The sequence below is a fragment of the Solanum pennellii genome, chromosome 2, assembly GCF_001406875.1.
Source record: "Solanum pennellii chromosome 2, SPENNV200".
Taxonomy (NCBI): Eukaryota; Viridiplantae; Streptophyta; class Magnoliopsida; order Solanales; family Solanaceae; genus Solanum; species Solanum pennellii.
Window position 1 is genome coordinate 42,263,865 of NC_028638.1, and position 25,718 is coordinate 42,289,582.

Genomic DNA, 25,718 nt, shown 5'->3' on the forward strand with positions numbered 1-25,718 from the left:
ATGAAGAAATTACCGTCGATTTCCAAGGCCTCCCATGTTAATAAGACGGATTTTTATTTTTAGTTATTATTTGAGTTATTTATTTTTATTTATATTATTTTGGCACTAACTCTTTTACTAAGTGTCTTTACAGGTACCCGGAGGTGCTTCTCCTTGAAATTATTCGAAGAAGTTCGAATTATATTTCATTCATTATTTTGTGAATATTGACGTTAGGCAAACTTTAGGCCGATAATTATTGCTTTATTGTGTATATTGTGTGTTTATTATGTGTTTATTATATTCTTCCTCAATTTGAAAAAAAAAATGAATTCAGTCGGGAACCACAATTGTGGATTCCGAAGGGTGCCTAACCCCTTCCCTTCGGAATAACTTGAACCCCTTACCTAGAATCAATTGGTTTCGTAGATTAATAATTGGTTTCCTAGTTTTCCTAAAAATTAGGTGGCGACTCTTTTTTTAAAACTCGTTTATTTTTATAACTTTGCTAAAATTGAATCAATTAATCATTTTCGAGTTGCCGCGACGTTTCGCCCTATTTCGAAAGAGTGGGGATGTAAACAGACATATCAACTACTTTCTCAATAATTTTAGACAAAATCATCGTTAAATAACATAAAGTGCAATGTTTTATTAAAACAAGCACGAAATCTTAATTAATTAACTCGTTAGCCCTAACTACATAACTTTGAAATTATAGTTACTTGTATGACTTGACATATTTTCTTGATAATTACATTATTATCTTCATAATTTTCTGTATAGTAGTTATACATAAACTCACATATTATATAATAAAGTAATAAATAAAAGAAGGACAAATAATGTGTATTACTATTTACATAGTGATGTGAAAATGTTTATATGTCCTTTTTGTTATTTCTATGAAAATGGATTATTTTGTATGGAAATTATAGGAAAAAAATAAAAACATATATATCGATCGAATGTAAAAAGAATTATATGTATATAAATATAAAAAAATAAGTAGAACATTTTAGTTTGTCATGGTGTATGGATGTATATACACATCCCAATTCAAGCGTGAAATCATGACGATTGAAGATATTGAAACATAACATGATCGATAAACTTTTAAAAGTTATACTACAATATAAAACAACGATATATTCATATATTCTTTCCATAATAACTCAATTTAATAAAATTGATTGCTCTGCTCGATTGATCACTTAATAATTTGAAATGATCGATCATCAAATTAAAGTTATTCATCGTTTTTATACTTCAAAAAGTTCTTTTTTTTTACCTAATTAGCTTAAATGATTATCTTCACAATTATTTTTTAACCAGCGATATTTAATAACGTTAAAACATTTGATATTTTTATATAAAAAAGTAATTCTAACAAAATAATCAAAAAATTGAACTAAGTTAGAATTTAACCCAATATCTGACTTGATTCATCCCTTTTAATAATAAAAATTGGTCGAGTTTTCGTTCATTTAGTATTAATCAAAACAATATTTTAACATATGAAATGTTGTAAATTAATGACTGAAATGTGAAAATAATACTGAACAAACATATGAGTGCAAATATATATTAGGTTGGATTGGATTCTAAATTAGTATTTTAATTATTATTATTTTTCTTTTTTTTAAGTAATAATGAAATTATTATAAGCCTTTTTAATAGAAAAATATACTACTCCATATCTTTTAAATTATTCATCTTTTTTTTAAATTTGTTTTGAAACAATAAATAATATTTCTTTCTTTGTTATTAATTTCTAAATCTAACTTCCACACGATATGTTTAAGACTACAAGATTAAAAAATATTTTTGTATATTATATGTATACCTTTAGTTTAAGATGATAAGAAAAAATAAAGTTTTTTAATTAAAAGGAAAGAAATAATTTTGTAGGTTATAAATTTAAAAAAAAGTAATTAAAAGTTAGGCCTCAGATTTATTTTTGGCTTTAGGTCACTAATTAACTTGAGTAGCCATTTCACATGTCAATCTTTACGTAAATTAGATATTTTTATGTTTATATTTTTTGAAATTAGTATAATATTATCTATTGACACTAATATTACAATAAGATTAGATGAACCACTTCATTGAAAGTTGAGTTATGATTAGGGATCAATTTCCATAAAATTTTAAAATATATGTTTTTTTATTGTTTTATGGTACATTCATATTCGCAATATTTTGTTATTTTTTATGGTTTATTCATATTCTAAAAATACTAGATTCTTCGCTGAAGGTAGTAATTTGAATCACCGATAATCAAGTGAATTGACTTTTAATAGAAACATAATTCCCATTAAATCTTTTTTTATTATTTTTTATGATATAAATATTAGATTCTCCGCTAAAGATGATCATTGAAGCTAATTTAGTGAAGTAAAGTGACTTTTATTTAATAGAAAAAGTAAACTTTGAAAGTCAAATACTCTAAAAATGAGAGATGATCTAAGCAAACAAGCCCCTCAAGGCCTCAATTATACATATTAGGGATATGTATTTTAATTAAGATAAAAAGAAAGAAACTTAACTTAAAAGTCAAGTATGCATTACTTATCTATTTTAATATATTTGTCTAATTTAAATTTGACACAAAATTTAAAAAGGTAAACATAATTTTTAAATATTATCATCTTAAATCGAAAATATGTAGAATATACTAATTAAAATGTTTTTATAATCTTAAACATGATATCTTAAAAGTTATAACTAAAAACTATTAATAAAATAAATATTTTTTTTTTAAATTAACACAGAAGAAGAATTAATTAACTAAGGCATGCAATGTGATTAAAGTAATGCATTTAATTTGCATACAAAATTAAAGTTTTCTGGCCTAATCACTCATATATTAAAATCTCACTAGCTTGAGTTCCTCCCTTGTTACATTTTTTATGATGCAAAATGGCCTAGACCACCTATAATTTTATATGAAGATTTTTTTCAAAATTTTTGTAGTATTTAAAAATAAAAATAATTTGGAAAGAAGTGCAAACTAATCGACCCTTCAGCAGATTGAAAACCTAATTACCGAATCAAGTCAAATAAATTAAAATTTGGTATTTGATAATTTGATTTTAATATGATATTCGCGAATATTTTTTTAGAATTACGATATTCGAGTTTGAATTTAGTATGAGACATTAATATTATTGGTATTCAATATTTCCATATCAACACGTCCATTAACATGTATAATTTGAACTAAAAGACATGTGTTTCTAAAGTACCAAACTAAAGTTTTGTTAAATTAGGTCGTAGACCTAATTTGCATCCCAAAAATTAGCTCAAAGGAAAGAGGATTGTCCAAACTCCAAGCCTTATAAGTAGTTCACGAATCTCATTAACTACCAATGTGAAACTTTTGTCATTCTTTGATAGAATTGATTTACCAAATTACCGAACCAAATCAAAATTTGAAAAATTAATTTTTAATATCTATTTTTAACTATTGATTAGTGTCAAATCGAAAATTTAAAATTTTCAAATCGAATATCAAGCGTCTACCCTATTTTTGAATATGGAAAAAGAAAATATAATTACTTGTACGACTTAAGTTAACGGCGAGAAATAAAATCAATACAATAACTGATAATGACATTGTACGCGTGGATTGCTGTAGTAATTTAATTAATTAATAAAAAAAAACATATGTATGGTGAAGTATATAACAAGTAAAATATGACGGAAATTTGATTTTGTAGTTTTTTTATAAATTTATTTTTAATTTTATAAGTGATTATAATTGATCATTTTAATTGAAATTACTGATAAATTTTTCGCTTAGAGAAAAATGCTAAATTTTAACAAAACTAATTAATGCATTTTTACGAGTTTGCATTTGTGGCCCAGGAACTGCTATTGCGATTGAGGTCCCTAACAAATTCAAAAATCAATTACTAAAAGAGGTGAAGGGATATTTTTTCAATTAGATAAATGACAACTACCTAGCATAGAAAAAATATTTGATAAAATGTAACTGTTCGTTGGAACGTGATATAAATAATTCGGATATGTGTAGAGGAGAACAAGTGTTAATGCCCAATAAAAAGGTGCGAGAGGCTAGTGGTAAGAGGTACGCCAGAGAGGTGGTTAGACAGGACATGACGCAGCTTTATATTACCAATGACATGATTCTAGATAAGAAGGTGTGGAGGTTACGTATTAGGATAGAAGTTTAGTGGGGGTGGAGTATTGTTGTCGTGATGTCCGTTAAGTACCTGTCGTAGAAGTAGCCGTACCGTTCTAGTTCTTATCATATGTTGTTTATTGTGTCTCGATTATCACACTATTTTATTGTTGTAATTATTTCTTTCGTGTAGACTTTACCATGCTTTCCTAGTTTTCTTAATTAATTGTTTCTTTCGAGTAGACCTTATAATGCTTTAATTTCCTAGTTTTCTTACTAACGGCTATGTTTTCTTCTTTTTTTTACTTGAGTTTGATGCACTAGAACCGATAATTTTTCGGAAAAAGTCTTTACCTTCACGAAATAACAATGAAATTTGTGTACACTCTATTCTCCTCAGACTCCACTTAGTGGGATTGTTCTGAATATATTGGTGTCGTTGTAATTTTGTATTGATTTCTCTCTTCTTCGTTTGGAAGTATCTATATAGGCTAACCCTTCCCATTTAAAAAAGGTTAAACTTATTTAACCTAAATTTAATTTGTACTTAGGTAAGGTTTGTATCCCTATAAATTTTTTGTACTTACCTGGAGGTGCATGATGGCTTATGAAAATTAAATAAAAAGATCATGTGTTTTCCTTAATTAACCAAATTAAGAGGTCATAAGGGACCTGATTGTTCTCGTGGTCAATAGATTGGTTGAGACCTATGCAGACTTGGTTTTAAAACTAGCGGATGACAAAAAAAATACGATGTAATTTTTTTTATCTGTTCAGTCTTGATGTACTCAAAAGTGACAAGTAAAATTAGTCGAGATACATAAAAATTGACCTAAAAACCACGATTATTTTTAAAAAAGTTCACTTGGAACCGTGTACCTTAAGATGCATGGTAGGTGAGAGCTTCTCAAACACATTATATATCTTCTTTAAATTCAACAAGAAGAAAACTATATTAATTTTCCCCTATAATATAAGATTAACCCTCAAGCTTATACTTGTAACAAATGTTTAGCAACAAGTTATCCAAAGATCCATTTATATTCTCTAAATTTAAGCAACAAAAAAGTTTTTTGGCAACATAATCCAACAATAAATAATTAGTTAACTAGCCATAGTCCAAAATCCTAATTAATTTCCATATATCCCTTGAAGTAAAAACTTTTTTTTTTCTCTCTTGTTTGAGAAGTTCTTTAGGTTTTCAATTAAGTTTCAAGGTTTAGGGTTTTTTTTTTTTCATCGAAAATCTTGAAAAATGGAAGGAGAAGTAAAGGAAGAAATTGATTTACCACCAGGATTTAGATTTCATCCAAGTGATGAAGAACTTATAACATATTATCTTATGAATAAAATTTCAGATTCTAATAATTTTATTGCAAGGGCTATTGGAGATGTTGATTTAAACAAATCTGAGCCATGGGATCTTCCAGGTATATACTTAATTAATTAGTTGTAATTTACAATCCTCAAAACTTGTTAATTACTTAAGCATGTATTTACAATAAGCATATTGAAATTAAATAGTAGTAATACATTTTTTTCTAGCCCTTCCTTAAGAGGTCGATCCCACCCTTTTTGCTTCTTTGCTGACTCGAACTCACAATGATCTTCAGATGGGTGGTTACCACCCGAGCAATTCTTTTTCGTAAATGGTAGTAACACATATGGTTATATAAATTAAGAAAGCAAGAGCTAGGGTTTTGAAATGGTTTTTTTTCGTATATGACATTTTAATCAGATGTGTCATGTTTCTAGTCCTGAAAATAAAATTTTAAAATCCAATAAAATAAGCACTTCTTTCTCCTTAAATGGACCTAAGTTATGTAGTTCTATAAATCAAGCTATAAAATTTTGAACATATTAAACAAAATATGGATTTGTTTTTTATTTTTATTTTTCCTCTTAATTCCTACAACACCCTCTTTAATTCTTTGAAAATCGTGATATATATATATNATATATATATATATATATATATATAAGAGCATATAATTACGTTTTGATATGATTTAACTTATATACAATACTATAAATAATTTTTACAGCAACTTTGACATTAATTATAACATGTTGTCATTTATTTCACCTAATATGTCATATAAAGTAATTTGTAATTATCTTTTTTATAACGTTAATTACCTTATTAGGTAAATAACGCTCTATGCACGCTTCACTAAATATAAATACATAAAATTAAAGCCTACTCTATGGTGCATTTTTAAGAATTTTTAACCAAACTAAGCCATTATATAAAACAATTTACCAAAGTAATACATTTTTCTAAAAGTTTACAAAACTAGTATAAACGTATTTCACGGTAACATTTTAGGGTATATTTTATTTTTTAAAAACTAACAGCATTAGGTTGATATACGTTACTGTAAGTAACGTTTTACTCCTAAAACATTATCTTCAGTAACGTTTTACTCCTAAAACGTTACTATGAGTAACGTTTTAGGAGTAAAACGTTACTGTGAGTAACGTATATAAAGCTGACGCCATCAACTTTTAAAAAATAAATATATCCTAAAACGTTACTGTGGAATACGTTTATACTAGTTTTGTAAAATTTTAGAAAAACATATTATTTTGGTGAATGACTTTATATAATGACTTAGTTTGGTTAAAACCTCCATTTTTAATTGCTTGCAAGCTTCATCAAATTAAATTGTTATAACAAAAATAAATTAAGAAAATTTTCTTTTTCTTGTTCCAAAAAAAAAAAAAACAGTTCTTGAACTATTACTTTCTTTGTCTCAAATTATGTGGCATCATTCTGACTTTGAGAGTTAATCTTTAAAAAATTGATTATAAATTCAGATATGAAATCTTTTAAAATTTTAAAATAAAATTTACATATTTTGAAACTATGTAAAAAGTAAAAGTATTGTTAGCCACCAAATAACCTACAAAGAAAAGACTCATTTTGACTTCGAAAGTCAACCTTTCAAATTCTGACTAAAAACACAAATATAACATATTTTAAATAAACTATGTAAAAAGTAATACTCGTAGCCCCAAAATAATCAACAATTCAAAAAAATTAAGTGAAATATGAAAAAATTGGTGTCAAAGAAAAAACTTTAATTCTCAAGAAACAAAAAAATGAAGCATAAAATGTGACAAGTAGAGTAAACTACGCATTATATTTATTTGATTTCTTAATGCAAATGATATTTAATTATAAAGTGATATTTATTTTAAAACGGTCTGTACTATATGATATAGGGAAGGCAAAAATAGGAGAAAAAGAATGATATTTTTTCAGCCTAAGAGATAGAAAGTATCCAACAGGAGTGAGAACAAATAGAGCAACAAATAGTGGATATTGGAAAACCACTGGCAAAGACAAAGAGATTTTTAGTAATTTAGAATTAGTTGGTATGAAGAAAACATTGGTATTTTATAAAGGAAGAGCACCAAGAGGGGAAAAAACCAATTGGGTAATGCATGAATATAGACTCCATTCCAAATCATCCTATAGAACACACAAGGTATGTACTTCTACTTTTCTAGTCAGTCCTGACGGATTTAATAAATATATCAATTCCTTTTTTTTTATTTTACGTGAAAATGGAATAAGGCGCATAGTTTCAGCTCTAAGGGGGATCTTTTTTTCTTTTTTATTCGTAGTATTAAAATTTTAACGTTCTCGCTAGAAGTAATATGAATTTTTTGTTCCTTTTTAGTGTCATGTTGTTCTTTTGGAGAGTCAGTTTGACTTATTTTTAAAGTTAAATTATATTACATTAATTCAATATTTTTGAAAAAAAATATTAGACATTCAATAACTAAACAACAAATACTATAAGTTGCAATTTTTTTTAATATCAGTATGCAGGGGTGAACTCAGAATTTAAATACTAACAACAAAAGGACATTCATATGCTCATCATGGTGCACTGTAATTATATCTTAGTTTCTGTCAGTTTCTCAAGATAAATATATATGTACAAATGTTTTTTTTCTGAAGTTGCACGTACACCGCACTTATAAGTGTGAGTCCGCCTCTGATGAAAAAATACATTTTAAAACGTTAGCTAAAATTCATATCGTTTGACTCTCAAAAAGAAAACTATGACAACTAAAAGAAACGAAGGAAATACTTGAAATTTAACGCATTATTCTAAACATAGAAATATATCATATTTTTTAGATCAAATTAAAGGAAAATACATCATATAAATTAGTACAGAAGGAACACATATATTGATAACGATGTAGTTGTAGTCTTGTAGAAAATAGTTTTCTTATTTGCTCATATTACATTGCATTGTGCAAATCCAAAATAATTTTGAAAAAGAATTTTATTAATTGTTTCTTCAGAAATTACTAATATTTCAATTCTCAACATGAGCTTAGTGTATTGAATTAAGCTACTTAAATAGTTTAAATTTCTCGATCTTAATTGATCGTTGGTTAATTTATTCTACACTAGCTAGCTCTAACATATATGTGCGTTTACACGCATTGTTTTAACAATAAGTTTCAAAAGTCGTATTTTTTCTTATTAAAATTCCGTGTGAATTTAAATTAACTTGTGTTGTATGTACGTACTTTGGAATATTTTTCAGCAAGATGAATGGATTGTTTGCCGTGTATTCCAAAAGAGTAATGCAGGAGGAAAAAGATACTCTTCTAATAACAATACTTTAAGAATTCATGTAAACCCCTACACTACACTTGATCAAATCAATCCAAATACAATATGCATTTCTTCACAAATTATGATGCCACAAGTTGAACATAATACATTTCAACTAGCCATGGGAAAATCATCATCATCAAGTGCTCACACTATGATCAATCATCCAGATATTCAAGAAGTTTTTCGAGGCGTTTCATCGTCGTCATCGTCTAACTTGATGAACTTGCATCCAACTCTTCAATCCCAAATGAACTATAACTATAACTTAGGTGGAGGCAATGGTTTTACTATTTCAGGCTTGAACTTTAATCTTGGTGGTGGTGGTGGTGCCACTACTTCTCAGCCAGGACCACCACCGCCACGGCCGCGACAAGATGTGAGTTCTTCTCATGTGATGATGACAGCTCATGATGATCAGGCTGGTTATGGTGAAGATATGAGTAGTGCAGATTTATGGTTTTGAAAAATAGTTCTCATGATTTAGAGAACTGTTGGGGTAACTATTGATGATCTATGTTGTTCGAATCTTCGAAAAAATCGCGTATCAGACCTTATAAAAATCGCGCTTTTTTTGAAGGATTCGAGTAGATGTAATTAGAAGACAAGTAGTACTCTATGTAAAGTAATTAGTAGTTTGGAGATGGGGAAAAATCTATTTATAGGATAAAGTTTGAATGGATGGCTTTAATTTTGTAGCATTTTCGACCTTCATCCAAAACCAATTCAAAGTTCAAACAACATAGAAAATTTATCAACACAAAAAGGCCAAACGTACCTGTGTACTCCGGTAAACTGTTTATATATATCCTCCATTTAAGTTTTCGAATAAATTTTTCCTCCATCGTTATACCTATGATCAAATATGACTGAGGAGATGTTGATACAGCTACTTCGATATGTAATACACAACTAAAATACAGTGTCGCAACATTGTAACCTGACAGCGAGTAGTGGAAAGACCACAAAACACCAACACTATCCAAAGCAACAAAACAGTGATAGTATGCAGAACTGCAGATCTGACTGATACTCCAAGCGCCCGGTGAAACAATGACATGACCCATCTGCAAATGAGATGAAACAAACCCAGTGTCATACACGTAGCAGTAAAAACTGTAATTGTGAAAGAACTGCAAAAATTAGTCAAAGAAGATGATAGATAGCCACTCGATATGAACGTAATAGTTTGATGTTCCCACACTATTTTCTTTGAAACTATGAATTCATTCTTAAAAACTACCTTGGCTCATGAAACATAGAATGCTACAGTATTGGCTAGCCAGTCACCAACTAATTGACATCCTTGGGAGTAGACCTTTTTCACCACATACGTTGCAAAAGTCACTTCACACTTCAGTTGAATCAAATATGCAGTATTTACAAACAAAAGTTTACTTGTTATTGGGGAAAATCGATATTCTTCCAATGTGGAATCAGAGGATAAACTAAGACAAAAATAAACCATTGAGTTGAACTCATTTTTTTTTCTTTGAGATACGGTTACCTGAGCATTGATTCGAACTCTTCTTTGGTGTCAAAGATAGTAAGCTAAGTCATCGACTTCCAGGAAAGAGTAGAAAAATGAGACTTACCGAGGCCTAGTTTTACTGCTTTATTCTCAAAAGCATGGAACTCCAGTCCCTAGAAAAAATCCTATACCAATCACTTGGGGAATGTGCTACTTCAGCTTCTGGCCAAGAACTGTCACGACTCACATTTTCCAAATAAACAACTCCTGATCTCATTATTTTTGTTACAAGCCATCAAGAATTACCCGTGTTCCAACCATGAATAATACACTGACATGATAGTGTTTTCTTTAGCAAAAGTCACCTTATAGCAGCACAAAAGAACAAGTACAGGCATGTATGCCAAGGAACTTCAGAACATTTCTTAGAGGCAATCTAATTTAAAAACATGCTACTACTACCATTAACCTTTAATCTGAAAAGCTAACACTGTGACTCTGATCCAAGTCATACATAAATTCAGCTCAAAATATATAAATGCATCCATAAATTAATTTAAACCAGGTAAATAAAGGAGGCAAATTGCTAACGTGATACCTGCAAAATGTGAAATACTTGATGTCTGATGAAAGCACTGTACTACCTCGCCCTACTTGTCTGTGTGCGCCCTCTTGTTTGTGTAAGGTATGTGTACACTCTACCCCCCCCCCCAACCCAAAAAAAACTCGGTATGTTCTTCATCATAAAGAGAAGATGAATCAAACACAACCACCAGAAGAAAAATGACCATTTCCTCCACTTAATGAATTAAGACATAATAAATAATAGAGACTAATTTGTCCTAGCTGGACCCTTTTCCCTTACCCCTAATTGCCTAAAGATCTGTTTGTCTTTCATTTGACAATACCAAGTGAAGGATCTACCTTTTAATACAGAGCTCAAACAGATACTCCCTACTGGCAGAGCTAAATCACAAAAGCATTCGAAAATTGGAAATTGTTGGGAATACAAACTGGAAGCTAAAGCACTCTTCATCAACTGATTTACAACACATTCGAGCGAAGTTATTGTGGATAATTTAGTAGCTTCAGCAAAATCATTCTAAAAAGTTAAGCCTCTCGCATACAAATACAGAGGCGCCAAGAAGACAGACAGAAAAGGTAACTTCAGACTCTCCAGAATTTATTTTATTACATTTTATTTTTGGGTCTACGAGGTTGTCGGAACTTGAATACATGAGAAACTGATGCAGCAGTAAAATTACAGGAAATGTTTAGAAACGGACTATGACTTGCATATCTCAACCACAAATAAACCTATACAAGATCTGAATATTTCAGGAACTATCATTTCACTTATTTTAACACACGTGATTATGGTATATTGTTGCAGACTCCAGGAACTTCCCATAATGATGAACTGCCACATCTCTATATGGCTTTACAGCAATACGAACTTTTTCAACCTGAGGTTTTGTAGCAGTGGCAACTTGATCGATGTATGGCTTGCTAAATTTCTTAAGTTCCTACTAACTCTTGATTTTCCTCCCCCGGATGTCTGGTGACTGTCATAAGAGAACTCACCTCTGGGGAAGAATAAAGATACTCTACCATTTTATTGTTTAAGTACTTATTTCCATGAAGAGATGAGGAGTTAATGTAATAACTTACTCACTAATGTATACCTAGAGGTGCCAAATGGGTGGGTTGGGCAAGTTAAATTGGGGTGAGTTAATAAATGGGTTGGGTTAACACAAAATGATGAGAAACAGAGAATAGAAATGTGAGACACTGGGATGTTGTAGAGAAGGAAGAAGTGGTATACCCTAAAAGAAGGACCTACTCCATCTTTTTCCAATATTTATGACACTCTTTTCCATTTTGGGACATTCCAAAGTATTTGGCATCATAGCATTTCTGGCTTTCCTAAGTGCCGAGAACTCATCCAATAAATTAATTTAACTGAATATGGTAATAAGATGCAAAGCTGACTTACTGTTTCTATATGTGGCGCAGCCCATACCTCAGCTTGAGCCTTCTTCTCAACTGCCTAAGAAGCAAGTGAAACAGGATAGAATAGTAACTCAAACAAGAATTCGTTCAATAATCAATAGTTAAACAGGATCCAGTAGCAACAAGACATGTACCTTCTGTATCATCGTGTTCATAGCAGGTTTTCCGTGCTCCTCCCAATGCTTCTCCAGAAGAGACTGAAATTCACAGCAGAGTCAGCAATCCATTTACAAGAAGGTTAGTTATGATTTTTGCTCAAAATACCTTGTAGTGAGTCATATGAACTTCAAGCCAACGTGGAAGCCATGCCCCATGCACCTGGATTTTAAGCAGAAGGAAAGAGCCAGGTTAACATTTATATAATGGATTAACATCATCTACAAAGCAAAGCATAGATAGAGAGCACGTCTTCAAACTTCTCGAGTTCTCCAACTCTTTCTTGGTCTTGTAACTAAGCCAGTGAATTGCTGCACTTAAAGATGCCTACACAGTTTATGATTATGCAGAATGCTACTTTGATCCTTTTTTTCCCCTTATTGCTGGGCTGTGCATGGTGCAGGAAGCATAACCTGGTTCCCATGAATCAGATTCTCATCCAAAAACGTTTACAACTAAATCGCCATACATCACCACAAACCAGAGACAACTTCCGCACATCACAACTCCATAACCCAAGAAAGAGGGCAAACAGAAGGGGAACTACAAAAAACCACCCTTCCTCCCTCATATTGACAAAATATGTGAAAACCCATCCAACTTTTTACCCCACATAGGATCTTTATGACTTTAATAATACAATTCTAGACAAGATCATGATAACCCACAAAATTTGGGGAAAATTGCTAAATTCCAAATTATAAGTACTGAAGACTGTTTTTTCATGCTAACCATAAATCAACAGAACCCAAAAAATCTCTACTAATTATCAATGATTCAAATAAAAGAAGACTGTACTTGATTATCCCACCTAAAATAAAGGGCAGACAAGCTGTAGAACTTAAGAGTGCCCTCTAAATAAATATATGCAGGATACCTACTGGCTTTCTTCTTCCCCAAAATTCATGTACAAAGTAGCACATAGCCAACAGCCAAAAAACTGCAACCACATTCTTGCAAAACCAAAACAACCCACAATTTCATTCATGAATATCTTCCTCCACTATCTATGTGCCAGTACAACAATTTGTCAGCGCTTTTTCCTTCAAAAATCCGGTCATCCGATGGGTATTCTATACCACCATTTGATTTGCCTATATTCTTCTCTCCATTTGTGGGACCACCTAGCTGAGTTGACTTCTCTGTCAGATTCTTTTTGTCAAAATTATAACACTTCCTACCCAGTTTTTCTTGAGGCAGCCAACATTCTACTATCTAAAAAACTTTTGGAATTAATTAATTACAGCATTACAACTGCAGCATCTTCTTTGTGCCCTAAAAATGACTACATGACTGAGGAAAGCATTCCAATCCTTTATTCTACATCATCATAATGTTGACTCCTTAATTACCTAGAGTTTAACAAGTCGTCTACATTCCTTGCTTAATTATCAAGAAGCTTAAGCTTCATAACAATGGCAATCACAAACAAACAAGAACCAAGGCTGAAACTATGAAGCTGATTTGATAAAATGCAAAAGCTTAACTTGATCTTATGCATTAGTAGAGTATTTATAGATTACATGGAAGAATCTAGAATACACATTTAAAACATGTGATAACTAACTCTCTAACTAACTTTCATAACTAACTAACTACTTGTATAATGCAATGTTAATATTCAACACCCCCCTCAAGTTGGAGGTGAAGACAACACTGCCAACTTGTCAAGAACAGAAGAATGTTTGATCCCTGTTAAGGCCTTTGTCAATATGTCAGCCAACTGATCTTGTGTGGAAATGTGATGCAATGAGATAAGTCCTTGTTGTAGAATATGTCTCACAAAATGACAATCTACTTCAATGTGTTTGGTTCTTTCGTGAAAAACAGGATTCTTGGCTATGTGTAATGCAGATTGGCTGTCACAAAACACTGAGATAGGCTTTGAATAAGGAACATCCAATTCAGTAAGCAATCGACTAAGCCAAACTAATTCACCAACTACTTTCCTGAGTGATCTGTATTCAGCCTCTGCTGATGATAGGGAAATGGTTTCTTGCTTCTTTGATTTCCAGCTAATTGGACTGCCACCAAGTAAAACAATGAATCCACTCACAGATTTTCTGGAATCTGGACATGAAGCCCAATCTGAATCACAGTAGCCTTTTATAGAAAAATCTGCATCTTTGGACAAAAACAAACCCAATGTAGGATCAGTCTTCAAGTATCTTAGAAGATGAAAAGCAGCTTGTAAGTGTGGCTCTCTAGGATCCTGCATAAACTGGCTTAAGTGCTGTACACTAAAAGCAATATCCAATCTTGTGTTTGTAAGGAAGTTAAGTTTTCCAATTAACTTTCTGTAGTAAGTACTATCACTTAGAACTGAACCTTCCTTAGCTCTTAGTTTTGTGTTTGGATCAAGAGGGGAAGATAAGGAAGTCATATTTAGACAATCATACTCCTTCAACAAATCAAGTACAAACTTCCTCTGTGATATAATGATTCCCTGAGCTGTGTGAAGTACCTCCATCCCCAAGAAATAATGAAGTAATCCCAAATCTTTGATTTTGAACTTGTTGTGTAGATAAACTTTCAGGTCTGCTATCTCATCAACATCAGTTCCTGTAAGGACTATATCATCAACATACACAGCCACATAAACTGCTGAGTTTGATGTCTTCTTGTAGAATAGAGAATAGTCACACATGGAGTAAGCATATCCCCTAGAACATAAAGCCTCAGTGAGCTTAGCATACCATTGTCTGCTGGCCTGCTTGAGTCCATAAAGGGACTTGTTTAATTTGCATACCAAATTAGGGGATTGGACTGCAAGTCCAGGTGGTACTTCCATGTACACTTCCTCATGTAAATCACCATGAAGGAAAGCATTATTTATATCCAATTGATACATATTCCAACCTTGTTTTACTGCTGTGATCAACAATGCCCTGACTGTGGTCATCTTCACTACAGGTGAGAAGGTCTCAGTATAGTCAATGCCTGCCTGTTGTGTGTAACCTTTTACCACAAGTCTGGCCTTGAGTCTTTCTATTGTACCATCTGCTTTTTGTTTTACCTTGTACACCCACCTGCAGCCTATAGCTTTCTTTCCAAGAGGAAGTGGAACTAAATCCCAAGTGTGATTTAAGTGTAGTGCATCAAACTCTTGTGTCATGGCAGCCTGCCATGCAGGATCAATGACAGCTTCTTCATATGAAGTTGGTTCCCTGTCAATGCAAATATTTCTAACAATATCTTGACTAGTAGGAATTAGATCACTATGAGCCAGGTGGTGGTGATTGGAGAAAAGGGCCTGAAGAGAAGGGGTGGTATTTGAAGTTTGAGAAGCAGGTGGCTTAAGTAGAGGTATAGAATGAACATAGTCATTCAGATGCTTTGAAAGTTTGTGATATCTTGTGGATCTTCTAGGTTGATTAACAAGTAATGGTGCAGGAGATATAGAAGGGGAAGATACAGTGAGATTAGGTGACAAGTCACAAGCAGCATTAGGACTATTTGAGCTATTTAGAGTGTCTTGTGTGCCATCCTTATTAAAATCATCTAAAATATCAATGAAATGAGGTAATTGCAATAATGAAAAAGGTGAATCAGTTGTATTTGAAAAAGAATCACTAAAAGGAAAAACATTTTCATGAAAAATAACATCTCTGCACACATGTATCTTGCCTGTGGACATACTTAGAACTTTGTATCCTTTTGTCTCATGAGGATATCCAATGAATATGTGAGGGGTAGTTCTTGGTTCAAACTTAGCTCTATGAGGTATAGGGACAGTAGGGTAACAAAGGCATCCAAAACTTCTCATGTGTGAATAAAGAGGTTTTCTGAAATATAAAACTTCATATGGACATTTTTGGTTCAAAACAGTGGATGGGAGCCTATTTATTATATAAGTTGCACAGAGAATGCATTCTCCCCAGTATTTGACAGGTAGTTTGGATTGAAATAGTAAGGCTCTAGCAGTCTCAAGAAGGTGTTTGTGTTTTCTTTCTACCACACCATTTTGTTGAGGTGTATAAGGACAAGTTTTCTGGTGAATTATACCTCTTGTTTTGAAAAAAATTGCAGCTTCTGTATTGACAAATTCCAAACCATTATCTGTTCTGATTTTCTTAACAGTAACTTCAAACTGATTTTCTATCATGGTAATAAAGTTTTTGAGAGTTTGTAAAGCATTACTCTTAGTACTTAATAATTGAGTCCAAGTAGCTCTACTAAAGTCATCTACAATGGTCATGAAGTACTTAAAATGGTTATATGTTGGTGTACTGTAAGGCCCCCACAGATCAATATGTAGTAGTTCAAAAATGTGTGATGTTAGGGTGGTTCTTGGTTTAAAAGGGAGTCTTTCTTGTCTTGCCATAGGACAAATAGAACACATAAAAGGCTGTTTGGCTGAGAATTCTACAGGAATAGAGGAGATATTTCTCATTTTGACAAAAGGTACATGTCCCAATCTGTTATGCCACACAATATCTACATGATTTTTATCACATGGTTGAGTGTTAGAAATACAAGATTTTGGACAGGAAACATAATTTGATGCATCAGATGTTGAACATGAATGTTTCTTATTGAGAATAGGGAGAGTACATTGTTTATCATCTAGAGAATGAACATACTGTCTTTTGTTATAGGCATTACAAGAATTACATGAAATTTTATTGCATTTTGAAACATTACAGGAACTCTTCAAACAACTTGGACACAGGAAATAGAGACCCTCTTCTGCACTACCAATTTCCAGAGGCCTCTTCATTGAAGGGGCCTGCATGAAACAAAAATTCTTGGTGAAACTGATAGTGTATTCTGTGTGTGCAGTCAAAGTATGAATAGAAATCAAGTTATACTTAAAAGATGGCACATACAAGACTTTGTCTAAATTGATCATGGGTCCTAGTGCTACACTACCAACCTGTGTCACCTTAACTTTGTATCCATTAGGTAAGGCAACTAACAAGGGATATGGCAAAAGAGTGATGTTATGTAGTAGAGATATATTGAAGGTCATGTGGTTTGAGGCTCCTGAGTCTAGTATCCATAAGTCAGACTTGTTCTTGAAACATTTACATGACAGTTTTCCAAATTCAATAGAAGAAGTGCAAACAATGTTACCTGCAAAGTCAGTTGATGGTCCACTAGCAAGGTTTGAATTTGTATTTGTATTAGATCCACCTTCATTCTCATTTTTCTTGTGGAACTGCTGAAGTATGCCTTGAACATGACCATATTGGTCTTTGGTAAGGCTCACATTATACACTTCTTCATCTGTTCTCTTCCCAGGGGCAAAGTCTGGTGTGCAACTTGCATTTGCCACAACATTATTCCCAGATTCCCTGTTGTTCCTTTGGTTCCCCTTGCGAAAATTGTTAGGCCTTGGAATCGAATTGTTTCTCTGATTTGTATTTGAACCAGCTGGATATCCATGAAGTTGATAGCACCTCTCAGCAAGATGACCAGTCCTGTTGCAATGAGTGCAAAACCTGTCCTTATATTGAAGCTGAGAATGTCCATGTGAGTTATTAGGAGTATAATTTTTTCTGTAGGATGAAGGAGGCCTGATATTTCCAGCTGATGAAGAAGGTCTGATGTTCCCACCAGCTGATGAAGAAGGCCTGATGTTTCCAGCATATAAAGCAGTAGATTCTGCATTGAGAAAGCTAGAAGGTTTGATTTCTCTTTGGTGTTCATCTTGAACTAGTAGAGAAAAAGCCTGAGCCAAAGTTGGCAGTGGATTCATCATAAGTATACTTCCACGAATAACTGTGTACATCTCATTCAATCCCATGAGAAATTGGATTAATCTCCTATCTTGTTCTGCTTTGTGAGTAAGTGCCTTTGCTCCACAAATGCAGTTGCAAGTGCATTGAGCTTTGGCATTTAAGGCACTTATCTCCTCCCATAGCTTTTTCAGCTTGGTGTAGTAACCTGTAATATCAAGAGATCCCTGCGACAAGTCATTAATTTCTCGTTGGATCTGGTATAACTTCGCACCATTTGTTTGCTCATACCTATCCTCCAATTCCTTCCACAATTCTGCAGAATCCTGAACGTACTCGACACTATCAGCAATTTCTTTAGACAGTGAATTCAGAATCCAAGAAGTAACAATGTTATCGCATCTCTCCCATTATCTGTATGATGGATCAATTGATCGAGGACGTGGACAATCTCTATTAACAAAGCCTAGCTTGTTCTTCACTGAAAGTGTTCTCAGAACACTACGTCTCCATGAGCAAAAACCTACTCCAGTAAATTGGACTGGTACCACCATCGCTCCAGGGTTATCAGATGGATGTATATAGTAGGGATGATTGGAATCAATTGTACTACTAGTAGGACCTCCAGATTGGCCAGAACTTGCAGTAGTATCCGCCATGGATGAACAGAACCAACAAATAATCCAGAAAACAGAGAAGAAGAAGAAGAAAAAGTTGCCAGAAGCAATCGCAGATCGAACCACAATCAAAAACCAGAAACGAAGAACAAGAAGAAGAGGATTACAAGATGTAATCGTACACAGAAAGTCTCAGATCGAGCAAAGCTCTGATACCATATCAAGAAGCTTAAGCTTCATAACAATGGCAATCACAAACAAACAAGAACCAAGGCTGAAACTATGAAGCTGATTTGATAAAATGCAAAAGCTTAACTTGATCTTATGCATTAGTAGAGTATTTATAGATTACATGGAAGAATCTAGAATACACATTTAAAACATGTGATAACTAACTCTCTAACTAACTTTCATAACTAACTAACTACTTGTATAATGCAATGTTAATATTCAACAGTATCCATCACGTCATCATGGAGAGATAGAATTTTAATTTACGTGCATCGATTATGTATAATTTGTAGTAAATGATAAATAATTTGAGATAAATAGTTAATACGGATCAAGTAATATAAAATGAAAATTGTATAAATTATTATTCGAGTCACATTTCATCGAGTTGTGCATAACTTTATCTGTTTTTGTGTTGAGTTGTTTTTTTTTAATTTTTATTTAAAAAGCTTTTAGGTCGATGCCTCAAATCCCAATTAAATTTAGGTTCACACGACCTCAAAGTGAATTTTGAATTGAACTCCATAAATTACTGATCCAATCTTAAAGTCTTCTGTTCACGACATTTAAAATCTCTCTATGTATATACATAGACAATTAAAAAAAGTACATTATATATTTCGTGTAATTTTTGTTGAGGGGGTTAAGGCGAACTCCCTAACAAACCCTAGATCCGTCTCGATTTAAGAACACAAAATTTATGATTCTTTTTTATTTTTTTGAACTTCATGTTAAATCGAAACTAACTGAAACGGAGGGAGTAAGTGTAACCAGCAAAAGTATTCTTAAGTCGTAAAATTGAAAAGTGAAAAGTTACTATTAGAACAAGTATTAATTATGAATTATACAGATTAAATCGACAAGATAAATATGCAAATTCATAAGGTTTTTTCATCCCAAGTATCATATTAATTTGCTAGTATTATTATGTAATGTTCTTGTTGAAGAGATATCAATTTACATTGAGGCATCAAGGACAGCATCACCAAGTTCCACATTCAAATTTCTTGCTGAAGGCAATCCTGCAACCACACTATGTTCAATGCCACACTCATTTGTTCCTCTTCTAATCTTGAAGTATCCATCCTGTCATCATGAAAGAGATAAGAGTTTAACTTACGTGCACTGACAATGTACGATTTGTAGTAAATAACTTGCTTTAACCGGTGGAAATACTATTCACGTTGTCAGTATATATAAGTTAAAAGTCGTATAGATATGTGTGTGTGTTAGTGCATGTTCAACAAGAAGTGGTGAGGGCATAAGGAGAAAATTATTCAAAAGGATATAACATACTTCACCCCAGCCTCTATTCCAAGAATTAGCAATGAGCTGCAAGAAGATATTAAGAAGGTGATTAAATTATTGACTAAATGATGTGTGATTTTCGATAGTAAATAGAAGACGATAACTTGAACACATCAAAGTACCCAATAGTCCTCTCCTTGCTCGCTAGTTCCCCATCCGATAAGCTTAACAGCGTGTCCTCCCATGTTTCCCCCTGTTACATGCTTGTAAACTCCTGATTTGTAGTGAGCAAAATCCTGTGATCGACGAAAAGTTTCAAGTTATTAAAGTGCTGCTAGTAAAAAGAGACAACAAAGGTTATATAAGCTCAGACAATGTGTTATTTGAGAGCTGTATGGCATAATCCTTCTCCTTGTTACCTCGTAGACAGTAAAAGAGACCTCAACTGGTCCGTTTTTGTATACTTCCGCCATGATACTCTGGGGATCATGGCTGACCCTGTATGCATTGACACCGTAATGCTTTGATTTCCTCCATAACACATTCCCCTTGACACACTTCCTATGACATTTTGGAGTGGGGTATAGTGGTTCGCAACCAGGGTGGGAACATCCAGTAGTGTCGAAGTAAGGATCACACTGCCAGCATGTACTCAATTTGTTAGTGATTGATCGTAAACAGCCATACTACTCTAGGTGTTTTACAGAAAGCTGTAATTTCACTGAGGTGACACTAAGTCACCATTTACCTCTTCTGAGACCACTCCCCTACGTTTAAAGTATCGCCATGCTGCTATAGGATATCCACCATCACAACCACTCCCGCATAAAAAGCCACAGCACGCTAACAGATCATTTACAGACAGAGAGATACTCTGCATTACACATTAAAAGTTAACATCAGTGACTGTAACTACAGTCAAACTTCACAAGTTTGTGTGCTAAGATGAGGAGGTGGTTACGTGCTTGGCTCATAGTCATGAGTCGTGACATAGAATTAAGCTGACACATGAGAGGGCGTGTTGAATTAGGCTCGTGAAATGTATTATTTCAAACAGTTTAAATTAGGTAATCACATAGTTCAACAGAACGTACCAAATTATAATGGATACAGAAACGATCAGACAGCGACTCAACAGCACCAAAAGCCCAACAAGAACCGCAATGTCCCTGAAATATATAGGATTAGACCACTAGAGAGAACCTGCAATGTGCTATTTAGCACATTTAATGGAAAGAAACTAGACCAGTAGCAGAAAATCACCTGATCTGTGATGCAAATTTGTCCCGGTGATTGATGTGCAAAGATAGAAAACATCAGAATCTCTATTATAGAACTATGGCTAGAAAGGACGGACAAGGAAGTGAAATAACTGACCTAGAATTCTTCCAATTGTGCTGCATTGAGGCCAAGCCTTTCGTGCATCAAACTCTTTTGGTAACTCCTTAAGTTTTGGATGAGTTAGAACAGGAATTCCCTCCAAATCACCTTCTCTTGCAGGCTTAACTCCAAGAAGGCGCTTAAATTGGGAAACCTGTGACAACCAAATATGGACATAATTATAAGTGCATGTTTTCGGTGTATAGCTGCAAAATTGAATGAGGAAGTATGAAACATCCCACTAAAAGAAAATGCAACTGTTAGTGATCAATAAGTTGCCTTAGTTTCAAAGTTACTAACTCATGCTTTTTACAGAAAGTAATTGTAAAGTCATATTTTAGGTGACATGAGTCATGACAATGCAAAAGTTTAGACCTTTACAAGTTAAATCTTTAGCTATATGACGGTCTCACCGTGAAATTCGATAATTGAGGGTTGAATGCAGCTTTCCATCCAGCTTCGGCATTCTCATTGACTTGTTTGATGATCGAGTCCTACATGATCATCCAAAAATTTAAGGTGTCTCAGTTTTAAATTTGACCTAAGCACAATGACAATAACATCTTCTTGAATCATGAAGAAAAGAGCATACTTGAAGGATTGCAGATTCAAGTTTTGCTTCAGTTATTGGCTTCTCTGCAGCAACCTGCTTTCAAGAAAAAGACAGCATTACAAATTTACAATACTCTTAGCCTGAATATTTCTTATTGACAAAAATATGTAGTTAATATATCATACAACTAAAACACTATAACATGGGGAAATTACGACGAAATATAAAGCAAGCAGAAGTTGTAACAAGTCAACTATTTCTTCTCTTTTTCCCCCTTTTGTATTTCTTTATGAAGCAATACTTCCTCTCATGTAGACTCATGTATATATAGAAGACATAATATATAAACAGACACTCAAACACGGTCTCAGCTGACAAGTGAGCACTCCAATTTGAAAATGCATATTTAGACAACTCAACTTGGTCACAACTGACAACAGAACACTTCAACTCGTACCCATAACGTCTCGTGGACATCTGACATGACACATAAGTTTTGGAGGTGTCCAGATGATCATTTTGTAAGTTGGAGTTTCCAACTAACACATTGGAGTCGAGTTGAGGTGTACAGATGTACATACTTAAAGTTAGAGTGCTTACTTGCCGGGACCAAGTTTGAAAAGTATGTTTATGTATAAACACTATATAGGAACATGTAAGTTAAACTAATACATAAAAATTTCTCATCAAACCATATACTGAAGCTGCAAAAACATGTCTTTACTTTCTTTTTTTCCATTATATAAATCAGAAAATCATTAAAATTCATTTATGTTCATCATATCAAGTCAAAGGGAAACTTAAGCATATAAAATCCAACTTACTTAACAATCTTTGATCTTTCTCAAGAAATAGCAAAAGGCTATTCCATTTAATCATCAAAAACTAATAACCATGACCCCGAGGGTTTATTGAAAACAGTCTTTCTATCTCACACATGACACAAAGGTCGAAGTAAGCTCGGCTTACATCCTATCTTATCCTACTTTCCCCGGACTCTACTCGCGGAATCACACTAGTATGTTGTTGTTTATGAAAAATTCATTCAATCTAGTTCAAATGATTTATCTAAAACCGGATAGATTCAAAATTCTAGCTCCGTCTCTGATCTAAACAAAACCAACAATTTAATAAGAACAACCCACAAAAGATCATAAAAGAGATAGTACTATACAACATGTTTAGAAAAATTGAAGAAACAAACCTGTAAGATCAGGATAAAGAAAGCACCAAAAAGCAAAGGAGTTATTAATGACTTCAAAGTCAAGGCCATCTTTTTTTTTCTTTCTTTAAAGCTTTCCAATTGTGTTGTGGAATTGGTGGAATCTCAAAGGTATTTATAATATAAAGAGGAAAAAAAAAGAACCAATTTTTATTGGCCCATTCTCTGACAATATATTAAAAAAATGCCTTCATCAAACAAGAAGATGATGTCTACTGTCTACTTGTGGTTGGTTTTATAAGATATTTTTTTGGATTCAATAATTTTTTCAGTGTTATACCTTTCCCAAAAGTCTAGTTCAACTTGGTATGTTAGGTATTCAACTATTTCACAAGCAATATTGTTCGGCCCTCGTATGTGGATTGGAAATAAGTTATTAATGTAAATACGATATTTGGTTGATAATTTAAAATTTTGTTATGTATTGTATAATACACGATAGAAGATGAAATAATTTATATATATATATAACTAGTCTTTGACTAATGAATATCCGTATACACATAAATTTGTTCATAATTAATCTGTACCTAAATAAATCTAACTAGCTACCTGACTGTAAAAAAAATTCTTTATATATTAAAAATCTTATATGTTAAATATTATTATTTTTGTAGAATTTTTGAGGTCTCCATGTGAGATTGCTTGAGGAAACAGACTTTACATGTGCAACCACAGTCGATATTCATATTTCAATTAATTGCAGTAACAAGCTGGATGAACAATTTGAGAAAGTAAATGAAAGGCAAGAATAAATTTGAAAATTGGAGTAATATTGTTTTGTTGAAGTATAATTAAATTATTCCAAATCAATCAAATATCTTGAAATTGTAAGGGATAACATAAGTTTTGGACCTATATATAATTGTGATGTGACAAAATCATAATAGAATTTGATTAAGTCACGTTTCATCCAAAACCAGTGAATATTACAAAGTAAAATTGAAACTAATTTTTTGTTTAGATTTTCTTGTTGTTTACTTTAGTCAGGTGTACAATTTTCCTCCATAAAGTATGTAAAGAAACTACTTATATCGTGTCAAATTTATTGTCATATTTCTTTAAATTTCTACCAATAATTGAAAATGCTATTTTTCATTAAATTATCGCCCTTACTTTTCATTTCTTTCCCCACTAGTAATGTTTTTTTTTTTTTTGATTGATTGAAAAAGATCTAAAATATATATCATAATTTTAGAAAATTATAGGTAATTTTATTTTCTCAAACGCATGTTGTATTCTTCTTTATTTTCTATAAAATAAAATGATAAATAATGATAGTGAGCAGAAATAACTCTTTTTAAGTGTATAGAAGGTGAGCACATTTTGTCTAGGGAAAAGGGTCTGATATACCCCTCAACTTTGTCATTTAGAGCTGATATACCCCTTGTTATGAAAGTGGCTCATATATACCCCTACTTGTAAACAAATGGCTCACCTATACCATTTTCCTCTAACGGAAATGAAAAAAATAATAATTTTAATCTAAATTTTTATTATTTTTTTCTAAAAAATATAATCTCATATGAGTAAATTTAATCCTCGTCAAACATATTTTTTTTTGACTTTTTTTTGTTTAAATGACTAATTTATAATTATTATTTTGGTAATTAAATTTATTTATGTTTCATTAATATTCTTGTAAAACTTATTGTAGATGACCAAATATGTTCTTCGGATACGAAATTAAATTACAATACACACAAAAAAAATATTTTAATTTTTTATTCTTTAAACTAAGGAATGAAGGAAAAAAACAAAATAAGAATAAGAAATTCAAATAATTATAATAAAAGAAGCCAAAAAATAATTTATGTATGAAAAAAATTAAAATATACCTTGAACTTTGATAGAAGAATCATATATACCCCTAAATAATTTTTTAAAAAAAATTAGAAGTAATAAATATAAATTTAAAACTAATTTTTTAACTTCCGTTAAATGAAGGGTATATGTGAGCCATTTTGTAATGGCAGGGGTATATGTGAGCCGTTTGTATAACGGTAAGGGCATATATGAGCCACTTTTATAACGAGGGTATATCAACTCCAAATGACAAAGTTGAGGGGTATATCAGACCCTTTTCCCTTTTGTCTAATTTAACAAATAGATTCTATAAAAAGCTAAATCTTTTTGTAGGAAAAGTTATTTATAGAGGGGTTGCATAGGTTGTTCCCCTTTATTTAAAAAGAAAAAATGGGGTTGGGAAGGGAAAATAGGGAGGTAATGATATGGTACAGAATCGTATAACTCCGTCAATAACATAAAAAGTTCATGAAATTAATCAGGGATATTAAGATTGTCCTTATTAAATGTTATTGAATGAAGGAACAATTATGTTTTTAAATTTTTTTACAAGATGATAAATATTCATA

General features: G+C 32.3%; 1 protein-coding gene, 2 long non-coding RNA genes and 1 pseudogene across 3 annotated transcripts; 1 reads left to right on the top strand and 3 right to left on the bottom strand.

The window, feature by feature from the left end:
- Window positions 1-5,314: 5,314 nt before the first annotated feature.
- On the top strand, window positions 5,315-9,472 carry LOC107010654 (annotated as a pseudogene).
- Window positions 9,473-9,655: 183 nt separating this feature from the next.
- On the bottom strand, window positions 9,656-10,917 carry LOC107010756. Its single transcript, XR_001455747.2, has 2 exons — window positions 10,841-10,917; window positions 9,656-9,838 (listed from the first exon to the last, which is right to left on the bottom strand). It is a non-coding gene; the product is annotated as an uncharacterized LOC107010756 (long non-coding RNA).
- Window positions 10,918-12,236: 1,319 nt separating this feature from the next.
- Window positions 12,237-12,733, bottom strand: LOC107010032. Its single transcript, XR_003577055.1, has 3 exons — window positions 12,520-12,733; window positions 12,390-12,452; window positions 12,237-12,292 (listed from the first exon to the last, which is right to left on the bottom strand). It is a non-coding gene; the product is annotated as an uncharacterized LOC107010032 (long non-coding RNA).
- Window positions 12,734-19,720: 6,987 nt separating this feature from the next.
- LOC107011654 (cathepsin B-like protease 2) lies at window positions 19,721-23,548 on the bottom strand. Its single transcript, XM_015211238.2, has 11 exons — window positions 23,326-23,548; window positions 22,161-22,214; window positions 21,982-22,062; window positions 21,566-21,722; window positions 21,452-21,456; window positions 21,283-21,357; window positions 20,937-21,062; window positions 20,608-20,826; window positions 20,371-20,484; window positions 20,237-20,272; window positions 19,721-20,026 (listed from the first exon to the last, which is right to left on the bottom strand). Exons 1-11 carry the CDS (start codon window positions 23,392-23,394, stop codon window positions 19,898-19,900), a joined length of 1,065 nt encoding a protein of 354 aa, XP_015066724.1. The 5' UTR covers window positions 23,395-23,548; the 3' UTR covers window positions 19,721-19,897.
- Between the last annotated feature and the right edge of the window lie 2,170 nt (window positions 23,549-25,718).

Coding starts and splice junctions, on each gene's coding strand:
- LOC107011654 (XM_015211238.2), bottom strand. CDS start 23,394: ATGGCCTTGACTTTGAAGTCATTAATAACTCCTTTGCTTTTTGGTGCT. Junction 22,063..22,160: donor TTGAATCTGCAATCCTTCAA/GTATGCTCTTTT, acceptor ATGATCATGTAG/GACTCGATCATCAAACAAGT. Junction 20,027..20,236: donor GGAATAGAGGCTGGGGTGAA/GTATGTTATATC, acceptor TCATGATGACAG/GATGGATACTTCAAGATTAG.